General features: G+C 36.1%; 1 protein-coding gene across 5 annotated transcripts; it reads right to left on the bottom strand.

The window, feature by feature from the left end:
* Positions 1 to 4,171: 4,171 nt before the first annotated feature.
* On the bottom strand, positions 4,172 to 9,411 carry LOC141557449 (adenosine 5'-monophosphoramidase HINT1-like). Of its 5 annotated transcripts, none has more exons than XM_074293127.1 (2): positions 9,257 to 9,411; positions 4,172 to 4,738 (listed from the first exon to the last, which is right to left on the bottom strand). In XM_074293127.1, exon 2 carries the CDS (start codon positions 4,711 to 4,713, stop codon positions 4,333 to 4,335), a length of 381 nt encoding a protein of 126 aa, XP_074149228.1. In that variant the 5' UTR covers positions 4,714 to 4,738; positions 9,257 to 9,411; the 3' UTR covers positions 4,172 to 4,332. The 5 variants fall into 5 exon arrangements, with proteins under 5 accessions (XP_074149228.1, XP_074149229.1, XP_074149227.1 ...); XM_074293128.1 differs by having other exon boundaries at positions 4,172 to 4,734; XM_074293126.1 differs by lacking the exon at positions 9,257 to 9,411 and adding an exon at positions 6,195 to 6,375.
* Positions 9,412 to 12,926: the final 3,515 nt, after the last annotated feature.

Raw genomic sequence — 12,926 nt, 5'->3', positions numbered from 1 at the left:
AATGGTTGGGTAAATTATGGTATATGAAGGTTATGGAATATTATTGCTCTGTAAGAAATGACCAGCAGGATGAATTCAGAAAGGTTTGGAGAGACATCAACTGATGCTGAGTGAAATGAATAGAACCAGAAGATCACTAAATACTTCAACAACAATACTGTATGAAGATATATTCTGATGGAAGTGGGTATCGTCAACATAAAGAAGATCTAACTCACTTCCAGTTGATCAATGATGGACAGAAACAACTACATCCCAGAGAAGGAACACTGGGAAATGAATGTAAATTGTTAGCACTACTGTCTATCTACCCAGGTTACTTATACCTTCGGAATCTAATACTTAACGTGCAACAAGAAAATTGGATTTGCACATATATATTGTATCTAGGTTATACTGTAACACATGTAAAATGTATGGGATTGCCTGTCATCTGGGGAGGGAGTAGAAGGAGGGAGGGGAAAATTTGGAAAAATGAATGCAAGGGATAATGTTATTTTTAAAAATTACTCATGCATATATACTGTCAAAAAATTTTTATAATTATAAAATTAAAAAAATAAACAAATTAAAAAAAGAGAGAGAAAGGATTACAACCAATCATCTACAAAGCAAAACTAAGCATAATTCTTGAGAGGAAAAAAATAGATATTCAACAAAATGGAGAACTTTCAAGCATTCCTGATAAAAGACCAGAGCTAAATAGAAAATTTGATTAAAATACAAGGGACTAGAAAAGCATAAAAAGGTAAACAAGAAAAAGAAATCAAAGAATTCAATAGTGTTTAAATTATTTATACTCCTACATGGAAAAATGATACTTGTAACTCATAAGAACTTTCTCATTATTAGGAGAAGTGTATATAGACAGAAGTACAAGTATGAATGTGAAGAAAAGATATCTAAAAAAAAAAAAAAATTGAGGCAGCTAGATGGTGCAATGGTTCGAGTACCGGCTCTAGAGTCAGGTGGACTTCAGCTCAAATCTGGCCTCAGACACTCAAGCTTTTACAGTAGAGAGAAATGAGGTAGAGTTAAGGGGAAATGTGTGAGCCTTATGCTCATTAGAATTGGCTCAAAGAGAGATGAGCATAGAAAGCTATCTTATCCTAGAGGATAGTGGGAAGGGCAGGGGATAGGAATAATGAAAAGGCAAATTGGGGGAGAGGATAGCCATAAGCAAAACACCTTTCAGGAGGGAAAGGGTGAAAGGAGATATAGAATAGAAAAAAAGTGTGGGAAAGAAAAGGAAGGAATATAGTTAGCAATAATAAAAAAAAAAAAATTAAAGCAAATTTCTCTGATGAAGGCCTCATTTCTCAAAAATCTAGAAAACCAAGTGAAATTTATACAAATAAAAGCAGTTTCCCTAAATAAAAGCAATCAAAAGATAAGGACAGTTTTCAGATGAAGTAATAGCTATGTATAGCCATATTTTTAAAAATTATCTAACTCACTACTGATTGAAGAAGTACAAATGAACATAATTTTGAAGTACTACTACATACCTATTAGATTGACTAATAGGACAGAAAGGAAAAATGACAAATGTTGGAGGGAATATAGGGAAAATGAGACATTAATAAATCATTGGCAGAGTTCTAAACTGATTCAATCATTCTGTAGAGCAATTTTGTAGAGCCCAAAGGGCTCCATGCACACCAAAAGGACCTTGCAATACCAGTACTAGGTATATCCAAAAAGATGTTTTTAAGAAAGGACTTAAGTATACCAAAAAATATTTTAAGCAGCTCTTTTCTGGGGATAAAGAATTGGAAATTAAGGGAATACCCATAAATTGGGATATAGCTGAATAAATTACATAAATTAATAAAATACATAATTATGATGCAATACTATTGAGTTATAAGAAATGTTGAGCAAGATGCTCTCAGAAAAATCTGGCAAGATTTCCATCGGCTGATGCAAAGTGAAATGTACTGTGTACAAAGTAACAGCAATATTTTAAGATGATAAACTATGAATGACGTAACTATTGTCAGCAATAGAGATCTGACAATTCTGAAGGACTAATAATGAAAAATGTTATTTTTCCTCCAAAAAAGAACTGATGGTATCTGAATACAGACTGGACCATACTTTTTTCCTACTTTGTTCATTTTTCTTGAGGGTTTTTTTAGGTCTATGTTTTCTTTTGCAACATGACTATTAAGGAAATGTTTGACATATATTGAATTACTTGTACTCTTTATGAAGGTGAGTAGGGAGAGGAGATAAAAGCAAACTATCTGGAACGCAAAGTTTTAAAAACAAATGTTAAAAGTTTTTACACATAACTGGGGAAAAATAAAACACTAAATAAAAAAAATGTTAAACTATTAATATGGTTAGTAACCTAGTTCCAAGTCTTTGGTCTCAGTCAAGCTGAAAGTAGAAAAACTTTTTATTTTTTAAACTCAAAGGAAAGATATTTGACCAAATATTCCTTTCAGCTACTATTGATCAAACTTAAAGAGGGAGTCATTAATTCTAAAAAGAAATCTTCACCCAGGATGCCTGCCTTAACATTGATCTCTTTGTTTAGTAATTATAAAAATTCCAAATGAAACAATGTCTTATTTTAACCATGGTTGTAGAATGTCACCCCTTCCTTCTCCAATTCCTATGAAAAATCAGTTTGAGGAAGGAATGTGAGAACTTTTCTGTTTTAATAGAAGGAACTCTGTTGGTCAGAACTTCTCCCCAAATAGATGTTTACAGATTTATCACATTATATGTTCCTGACAAATTTAAACATGCAAGAGAGTTTTTTTCTGGTTTTGTTTTGATTTTTTTTTATGCTTCTGTGGCAGTCCATTTCACATTTGGACTGTTCTAATTGTAAGGAAGTTTTCCAGATGTTTATATTGTAATGCTGGAGAAACTGAGTCAAGACAGAGATTAGAGGTTTTTAATGTTTTAATAGTGAAAAAGCTGGACTGGCGAAGCCATACTAGCCAGCTGGCTTGGATGGGACTCTTGTCTCAAAGCATACAGCAATGAGCAAGTAATTCCAGAAAGTCTTATAGGGCTCCAGTCATCAGGGAAACAAAGACTGGGGGTAGGAGGAGGGGTTGTGCAGAGCACTGGTTGAGTGGAAATTCTAGGAAGGAACTTTTTAAATTCTGACAGGTTGGCAGTTGAAAGCAGGAAACAAGAATTCTGCACCAGAAAGATAGAGGGTGTCATCTAGGTACTTGAGATAGAATATCTGGAGTTTTTTGATTCTTTGGAATGCTATAGTGGCCAGAGCTCTGTAGCCCTAATTATCTCAGTCCTAATGGCCAGGAAGTGGGAGTTGCCACCAGGGAAACTGAGGTATTATAATTCAGGGAAACTGAAGCATAACATATAAAGTTGTTTGCATGTTATCCTCCTCATTAGAATGTTGACTCATTTAAAAAATTAAAATTAGATTCTTGAGATCAAGGACCATGGTTTTGCCTTTCTTTGTATCCCCAGACCTTGGCGTAGTGCCTAGGAAATCATAAGCACACAATATGTGTTTACTGACTGGCTAACTGACCATAAGATTAAAAATTTCTCTTTGCAACTTCCAACTGTTGCTGCTGGAGTTAGTCATCTGGGGTCAATCCTTTTCCACATGACAGTCTCATACATACTTCAAGAGAGCTATTGGTCAGTCAGTCAAAAAACATTTCCTAAGCGCTCTTATTTCACATTTTGTGAACTTCAGTTTAACCCAGGTATATAACATATTAATCCCTTTTAAAACACATTTTATTAATTTCCTCCCAGTATTCATGCCTGTCAGGATCTTTTTCTGCTTCCATTTCTGTCATATTATGTTAGCTATTCTTCCCAGCTTTGGAGTCATTTGTAAATTTGATCAGCAAATCATCTATACTTTTATTCAAATTACAAATTAATTTTTTTAAAAAGTTAAAATAGTGCAAGACCATATAATAGAATCCTGGGACCTCTCTCTACTGGAGATCTCCTCCTGATATCAAATCATTAATGACTACTTTTTGAGAACTGCCATATAAATGGTCTCAAATCCATTTAATTGTATCAGTGTCTAGGCTACATGAGATGGTTTATCAAATAGTGTAAAAAAAAAAAAAGCCAGTTAAACTATCTAGAGCATTCTCCCACTTTACTAGCTCAAAAACTCTGTCAAAAAGGAAGCAAGATTAGTCTGACATGATTTTTCAAAAAGTCAACTGTGTCTTTATGGTGTATATCATAAAGTGATTTCCCAATTTCCTGTTTCACAGAAAACAGTTAAATACATTCAATTTAGCATGTTGTAAATTGTGAACCTGCTTACTGTATAGATAAGGGGAAATTCTTCCCTATGCCACCAGTTTATCCAGGGGGCCATTTCATTTGACGGCCTCCCAGTACATGGAGATGGATATGAAAGACGGTTTGTCCACCATCTGTACCTTCGTTGATCACCATCCGGTATCCCTTCTTCAGGCCCATAGCATTGGCACATTTCTTGCCAACAATTATTAAGTGTCCAAGAAGTCTTTCATCATCATCCTCTGTTAAAGATATCTGCATAATGGGTTTCCTTGGTACCACTAGGAAATGAATTGGAGCTTGGGGGCAAACATCATGGAAAGCAACACATTGGTCATCCTCGAAAATTATGTTGGCTGGAACTTCCTTGCGCATTATTCTCCCAAATATTGAGTCTCCTCTTCGATGGGTACAATGAGGTTTGCTGATCTCATCTGCCATCCTTGAAAAAGTATTTGTTGACTAACTCCAGAAAGCAGAGAATTGGGAAGAGAAAAAGGGAGAAAATGAATAACAAGCAACAGAGATAGCATTCTTGATGATGTCATAATGGTTCTCTGTGAGCATTACTTACTTTTCTAGATATTCTAAAACCATGCATCCTGGAATCTGTGCCCCAAATCAAAATCAATTTCATTGACTCAGAATTGCTTCCCTTCCCTTTTTTTAAAACGCTAGACAATAATGACCCTTCTCCAATTCAATTCCTCTCCATAAGATCTTTCAAATATCACTTCCTGTGGCATCCTTAGTTTTCTCAGGCTCTTTTTGGAAATGCCCAGACTCCAAATATTTCCAGATATAATTATGTACCTCTCTTCCTCCTATCCTGCTCTCACTAAGGGGATTAGCTGAAGGAGCAAACCCCAAACACTATGGCCTGGAGTCTAACTAATCAAGCAACTCTTCCTATAAGGACATGCTTCAATGCCAGAGTACCTCATCCCTCATTTCTACAGTCTATCCCTCTTCCATATGACCTGGATCTGTGGGAAATGGAGTCCATTCCTTGAGAAGTCTCCTAAGAACAAAGTGAACCCATCCTGGAACAACCATAGGATACAAATGCATGCGCGTGTACATCCACACCACACACACACACACACACACACACACACACACCTCCGACCTTTCAATGTAATCAATCAGGGACATGAACAAAAGCATCCCTGACCCCTTCCCACAGAAACCCTTCTAAGAATATTCTGATGGACATGGCTCTCTTCAATAATGAGATGATTCAAACCAGTTCCAATTGTTCAATGATCAAGAGAGCTATCTACATCCAGAAAGAGAACTGTGGAAACTGAATGTGGACCACAACATAGCATTTTCACTCTTTTTATTGTTGCTTGCTTGCATTTTATTTTACTTTTTTTTTTACTGATTTGATTTGATTTTTGTTGCATAGCATGATAATTGTATAAATATGTATGCATATATTGGATTTAACATATATTGCTACCATGTTTAAAATATATTGGACTATTTGCCATCTAGGGGAGGATGTGAGGGAAGGGAGGGAAAAATAGAACACAAGATTTTGCAAAGGCTAATGTTGAAGAATTGTCCGCTGTTTTGAAAAATAAAAAGCTTTAATTAAAAATTTAAAAAAAAGAATCAGGTACCTATATCAGGACTCAACCACGGCAAGGAGAAGCATGCTCCTTGGTTAAGAATAACATCAGACTGAACTTTAAACATGTCTGAGGGATCACTCAAGTCCACTAGATGTGCTGCAAATAGTTGTGTAATGGGTGCCTATTATACTGAAGAATTCTTGCCTCAGGCCAGGGATTAATAATCCACCTAATTCCTTCTCTTCTAGAAACTTTGAGAGACCAGAGGGACCAGCCCAACAACCATCATTCTTCCCCCCTTTCTACCACTATGACATCTCAGGTCCTCCATTTCCCTCTTACCAGGCTCATTTATGCCCAGGTCATCACTCCCCTCATTTTTCTCTTATTCAGAAGTGCAATCCTCTCCATCAAAGACCACAGGACTTATCCAAGCTGCAAGGGAATTTGAGAGGCCATTTTTATTAGATGGGGCCTGAAGCAGGAATCTCCCCTACAACATCTCTGACATGTGGTCACCCAACCTCTGCTTACACACATTCAGTGATGGTGAGCCTGCTGTCTCCTGAGCAGCACATTCTATTTCTCAATGGTCTTAATTGTTAGAAGTGGAATGTTTTGAAGGTTGGCCAGTGACACATCCTGACCCTGGGTGAGTGACTTAATGCCTCATAGCTCTTTCAAATTTTCTGAACTGATAAAGGAAGCTTACCTCTGCCAGTGAAATCATATTTCTCATTCAAAATATTTTAAGTGTTTATCTTCATAGTGAGTTTGAAACTTTCATGAAGTGCTTTAAGTTCTGCCTTATGGCACCCAGCAAAACAAGTTTTGACACCTTTTTGAGCATGATACCTTTTTCAAAATATTCATAAAATCACAAAATTCCAGTTGTAAGAGACCCCTCAAAGAACATCTAGATTAGCTTTTAAAAACAATTATCAGTGATACAAAGCTAGAAAGGGACTTTGAGGGATTTAAGTCCAACTCCCACCTCCAATATTCTAAAGCTGAGGCCTGGAGAAACTGATTTATCCAAGATTGCTCATCTTGTAAGTTTCTGAAGCAGATTTCAAACAAGTTTCCTGACCCTAAAATCCAGCACTCTATTTACTGCACAACATTACTTCTACAAATCTCTATATTATTCGGTACATACCGTTAGTATCCTAGTCCCAAGTCCTTGGTCTCCCTTGAATAAAGACTAAATGAATCTCCCTTAAATAAAACATTTCATCAAAATAGGCTGCATATTTACCTCCCAAAGGTAAATCATAACTATTATTGTTGTTTGTCCTTTGTTCCCAAAGAGGATCAACCCATAACTACCTATCAATTTAAGGTCGTCAAGCTGAAAGTATTTTTTTTTAACTAAAGAGAGATATTTAACCAAATATCCCTTTTAGTTTCCATTGGTCAGACTTAAAGAAAAATCAGTTGCAGGGAGGAGTGTGGGAGTCTTTTCTGTTTTAGCAAAAGGAACTTTGTTGGTCAGAACTTCTCCCCAAGCAGATGCTTATACATTTATCAAATTATATGTCTCCGACAGATTTAACTAAAAATGCAAGAGCAAGTTTTTTTGTTGTTGTTGTTTTTTTTCTTCTACCCTTCTGTGGCAGCCCATTTCACATTTGGACTACTCTAATTGTTAGGAAGTTTTCCTGATGTTTTTTACATAAAGTTGTTTGCATGTTGTCTTCATTAAAATGTGAGCTCTTAAAGTCAAAGACCATGTTTTTGTCTTTCTTTTGTTTTCTCATCCTTTGACACAATGCCTAACACATAATAAACACACAATAAGTGTTTGCTGACTAGCTTTCTGACCATAAGACTAAAATTTTCTCTTTGCAACTTTCAACTGTTGCTGCTGGAGTTAGTCATCTGAAGCTAATCCTCTTCCACATGACAGCCCCATAGAAACTTTAAGAGAGCCATTGGTCACTGAGTCAAAATACATTTCCTCAGAACTCTTATCTCACATTTTGTGAACTTGAATTTTCTAACTCAAGTATATGAAATCACATTGATTCCTATCACATCAGTTTTTTTTGTTTGTTTCTTTCTTTCCGTGGTCTATTCTGTCAGGTTCCTTTTTTTATTATTATTACCAACTCTGTCACAGTATGTTTAGAGTCATTTGCAAATTTGATCAGCAAATCATCTATACTTTTACTCAAGTCACAAATTCATTTAAAAAAAACAAATGGTGCAGGGCCACATAATAGAATGCTGGGGCCTGTATTGGAGGCCTCCTTCCAAACTGACATCAAATCAATAATGACTTTTTGAGAACTACCACATAAATGATCCCAAATCCATCTAATTGTATCAGTATATAGTCCACATGAGATGGTTTATCAAACATTGTGTGAAAAAAAGCCAGTTAAATTATCTTTAGAACATTTTGCCAGTCTATCAGCTCAAAAACTCCGTCAAAAAGCAAGATTAGTCTGATATGATTTTTCAAAAACTCAACTGTGTGACTTACGTCATAAAATGATTTCCCAATTTCCTGTTTCACAGAAAACAGTTAAGTACATTAAATTTAGCATGTTGTAAGTTGTGAACCTGCTTACTATCTAGATATGGGGAAATTCTTTCCAAACTACCAATTTAACCAGAAAACCATTTCATTTGACAGCCTCCCAATACATGGAGAAGGATATGAAAGACCATTTGTCCACCATCTGCACCTTTGTTAACCGCCATCTAATATCCCCTCTTCAGGCCTATAGCACTCACACATTTCTTGCCAACAATTAAATGTTCAAGAAGCCCTTCATTATCATCCTTTGTTAGAGATATCTACATAATGGTTTCATTGGTACTGCTAGGAAATGAAAATTAATGATTTTATGTCAGTTTGGGAAAAGAAATGAGAAATGCTTGGGGACAAACATCACAGAAAAGAAGACATTGGCCATTGTTGAAAGACCCTGTGTTGACCAACTCTAGGAAGTTGAGAATTGGGGGAAAAAAAGGGAGGAAGGGAAGAAATAAGTAGCTGCTACAGGGACAGCAGAGAATGTACCCATTTTTGATGATGTCATAATGGTTCTCTGTGATGATTGCTTACTTTTCTGGACATTCTATGACCACCTTTACATTAATACACTTTAGAATTTTGCCCCAAATAAAAATCAATCCCATTGAATCAGAGTTTTCAAGATTTGCTTTCCTTCCCTTTTTTAGAAGCCTAGACAATAATGACCCTTCTCTAGATCCTGCAATATCTTGCCAAACATCTTACAGTTAGTAAGAGTCTAAGGTTGGAAAGGCTAACTCAGATCTTCTTACCTCTAGGCTCAGAACTCTAGCCACTCTGTAACTTTGCTCCCCAACACCTCCCTAGTCAAAAAAAAAAAAAAAAAAAAAAAAAAAAAAAAGATTCTTTGCCCACTTACCAGACCATACCCCTATAGTCTTAAATTGCACCAAGTTTTTTCCTTGAGGTTGCTCCTCAAAGCTATTTTGGAGTCAGAAAAGATTCCCTTAAATTTTTTTCTAGAGTACTTTTCTCTCTTCTTCACTCCTCTACTCCCTAACATAGAATCCAAGAATTTCAGAGAGTTCAGCATCTAGAGTTCTGAGAATTCAAGCATATCTGAAAAAGAATCCCTATTGCTACCTTCCTGGCAAGTGGTCAGCCAGCTTTGGTTTGAAGACCTCCAGTGGGGAGAACCGAGAGGCTCATAGCATTTCAGATTTAAAACTTAAAGGTACCTGAAAGGACAACACCCTCATTTTACAGATGAGAAAACTGGAGTACAGAAAGGGTGGTTTATTTCCCCAAGATCTCACAGCTAGAAATTGCCTGAGTTGTTTGAACCCAGAGCTTCCTGATTCCAACTCTAGTTTTCTGTTTGACACCAGTGGCATCAAACTCAAACTTAAGGATTTTTATGAGCCATGAATGGGCTTTAAAAACTATATATTAATATTATCTATGTTTTACTGTATTTTAAAATTTATTTTGTTAAATATTTCCTAATTACATTTTAACCTAGCTCAGGCAGCACTTGGGAATTTTGTGAGTCTCATGGATCATACATTTGATACCTCTTTCTGCTCTTATATCATGGTGTCTCTTCTGCTACCTTGAGTCAGTTATTTCACTTAAAAAGTACTAATCCTTTGGGGGGTTTTCCCTTACTGCAAATTATCCAAATTTGCCTTTCTCTGTCCTTTGAGGCTAAATAGAACATGTCCAATCTCTCTCCCATGTGAAATTCTTGATTATTGCTATCCCATCCTCCCTGAGACTTCCTTTCTCCATCATACATCCCCATGTATTTCACAAAGACAACTAGGTAACTCAATAGATAAAGTATCAAGAAGAGTACTCATCTTCCTGCATTCAAATTTGGTCTCAGACACTTACTAGCTGTGTAACCCTGGGCAAGCCACTTAACTCTGTTTGCCTCAGTTTCCTCATCTGCAAAATGAGCTAGAGAAGGAAATGGTGAACCACTCCAGTATCTCTGTCAAGAAAAGTCTCAAAGGGGTCAAGAAGACTCAGATACCATTGAAGAATGATTAAGCAAGAACAACAAGATAAAGACACTGTTGTCCAAAGGGATAAACTGTTTATTAACTTTCCAGGAATCACATAGCAAGTTAGTTGCAGAGGCAAGCCTAAGAACAACCTAATTTGGAAAATCACTATCACAGAACCGCAGAGTTAATGAGACCCTCAAAAGATAGCTAGTCCAACCGACATTTGAGCAAGACCCTTCTTTAAAATAGTGAAATTTTCTACTAGGAGACTTCTAAGATCTCTTTTCTGCTTTGTTCAAACAGCAAGGAAATTAAGAGTCTAAAATCTGCTTCTCTGCAACTTTCAAACATTGCTCAAAAGTTACTCTCAGTTCAGTCAGTAGGAGCCATAGAAGAAGGTAATTAACTGTTCAAGGTGTCTATAGTAAGTAAAGTGAGTACCATACATTGAGGAGATGGGAGTTACAAACTATTGTGGAAAGAATGGCAGAAGACACCAATAAAATATAAAAATCTCCTTAAGACACATGGTATGTTTGTACCTAGGCTATGTCCTGGTACCATGTGAGGAGTATTGAGGAGGCTTCTAAACACTTCCCCTATTCAAAGCCACAATGCCTAAAATTCAACTCATCCTTTCATTTAGAGCTTGAGAATTAAAGAATCTCAAAATTGGATTTTCCATCAGAAATACAGATAACTAGATAATAGAAAAAATATAAAAGTGCTGAAAAAGGCATAAAAAGGATGTATAAAAAGTTAAAATATCTAGGCTATTCTTAACTTTGCCTGGAAATAGACATTGCCTTGTAATTGAGAATTGAGATGCCAACATACAGTAAGAAAAGTAATTCTCCTTTTCAAAACATACCGAGGAGATGGAATGACTATTTGAAAAAAAAAAAAAGAGCAGATGTGGAATATGGGTTGCTTCATAACCACATAGATCTGTGCAAAACCAAAACAAAACCAAAAAACCAAAAAAACAAACCCAAAACCCAACAACAATGAAGAGCAGCTCTGGATGGAAAATAAGAATCCAATAGACTATTTTTTCTCAGTGTTTGCCCACTCATTTGACTCCTCAGGACCCCACCCTACTATTTATTTCCTTAATAATATGCTATTAGGTTAATTTTTAAAAATAGATTTGCTATAATTCAAGCTATAGAACTTGTTTCTGTCTTATTAGAGCCTAAGGATTTGTCATACTCTGTCCCTTGTTTTGAATTTGTATTTGTTTCTATTAATGGTTATTAAATATATATATATATATATATATATATATATATATATATATATATATACACACATATATATATATACACACATATACACATGCTCATATATTTTTGTGTTTATGTATGTATGTATGTATCCAAGGCCAACTGCAATCATCTTGACCTATATGTTGTCACTGGACCCACATGGGTCTGGAGGGGAAAGTGAAGCAGGTGACCTTGCATAATCCTCCCTCCCTTAAATCCAACTTCCTTGCATATCATGGCCTTCTTCAAAAATAAAGGACAAACAATATGTGCGTGTGTGTGTGTGTGTGTGTGTGTGTGTGTGTGTTGTGTGTGTGTGTGCCTGCCTGCTGCATCCAGAAAACAAAGGACAATTTTCAGGACCTAACTTAGGTTTACATAAGTAATTTTTCTCAGGGTCCACTGAGACATAAGACATAAAACAAAACTCAGATGCTTGCTCATTACATTTGCCTGCACCATGGAAAGTAATCTACAAAACTCCAAAGACATCCCTGACAACAAGATTTTCCAATAATTGCTATCCAAGGATGAAACAGGGCTGCTTACATTCACCCATAAACACCCATTCAGTTTTCTCAAAGAAATTAGTAGTCAATTTGTTGATTATCTCTAATTTGTGTCTAATGGAGCTTGTTTGTACATAACTGCCTGCTTGTTGCCTCTTTCACTAGATGGTGAACTCCCAGAGGACAGGAGTCATCTTTTGTCTTTGTATCCCAGTGCTGAGCACTATGCCCAACACACAGCTTAATGTTTTTTGACTGAAGAGATCTATCATTGAGGAAAATAAAAACAAACCCAAAGTTCATGAAGGATACCTATTACCCAGATGATGGTACGTGAAATTCTAGATGGTAGGATTCAGAGTAGGAAGTGATTATAGAAAACTTACATATTAGGGTATCTTCACCACTTTGGATCCTGTACCTCTTTAGTACTCTACTGAAGCCTAAGCAACCACCTTAGGTTGATGCCTGTTACCTGCATTCATAACCGAAGGAAACCCTAAATTTCAATTAGAGATGTATGAAAATATTTTTTCTTGTCCAATTTAATAGATACCCTTGAAATGTGGTCTATAGATTCCAGATAAGGAATCCTTATTCTAACCTACCCTTCTCATTTTATAGATAAGGGAAGGGAAGGTTAATAACTGTGCTTGAGGCAACTACATGGTTCAGTGGATAGTGTTTGATTTGGGGTTAAGAATCCCCAAGCTCAAATCTTAACTCAGAAACACTACATCTGAGTGTTTCTGTGTTGGTTGTGACCTAACTTCCCTTAGCCTTAGTTTCTACATCTGTAA

This window comes from Sminthopsis crassicaudata, chromosome 2 (assembly GCF_048593235.1).
Source record: "Sminthopsis crassicaudata isolate SCR6 chromosome 2, ASM4859323v1, whole genome shotgun sequence".
NCBI classification, from domain to species: domain Eukaryota; kingdom Metazoa; phylum Chordata; class Mammalia; order Dasyuromorphia; family Dasyuridae; genus Sminthopsis; species Sminthopsis crassicaudata.
This window is presented reverse-complemented; position numbering and strand designations above follow the sequence as displayed.

What these genes read in the sequence shown, in the direction of transcription:
- LOC141557449 (XM_074293123.1), bottom strand. Translation starts at nt 4,909, where the DNA reads ATGAAATTGATTTTGATTTGGGGCACAGATTCCAGGATGCATGGTTTT. An exon ending in GTTTTAGAATATCTAGAAAA is followed by an intron (nt 4,735 to 4,846) that starts GTAAGTAATGCT and finishes TTCTGGAGTTAG; the next exon opens with TCAACAAATACTTTTTCAAG.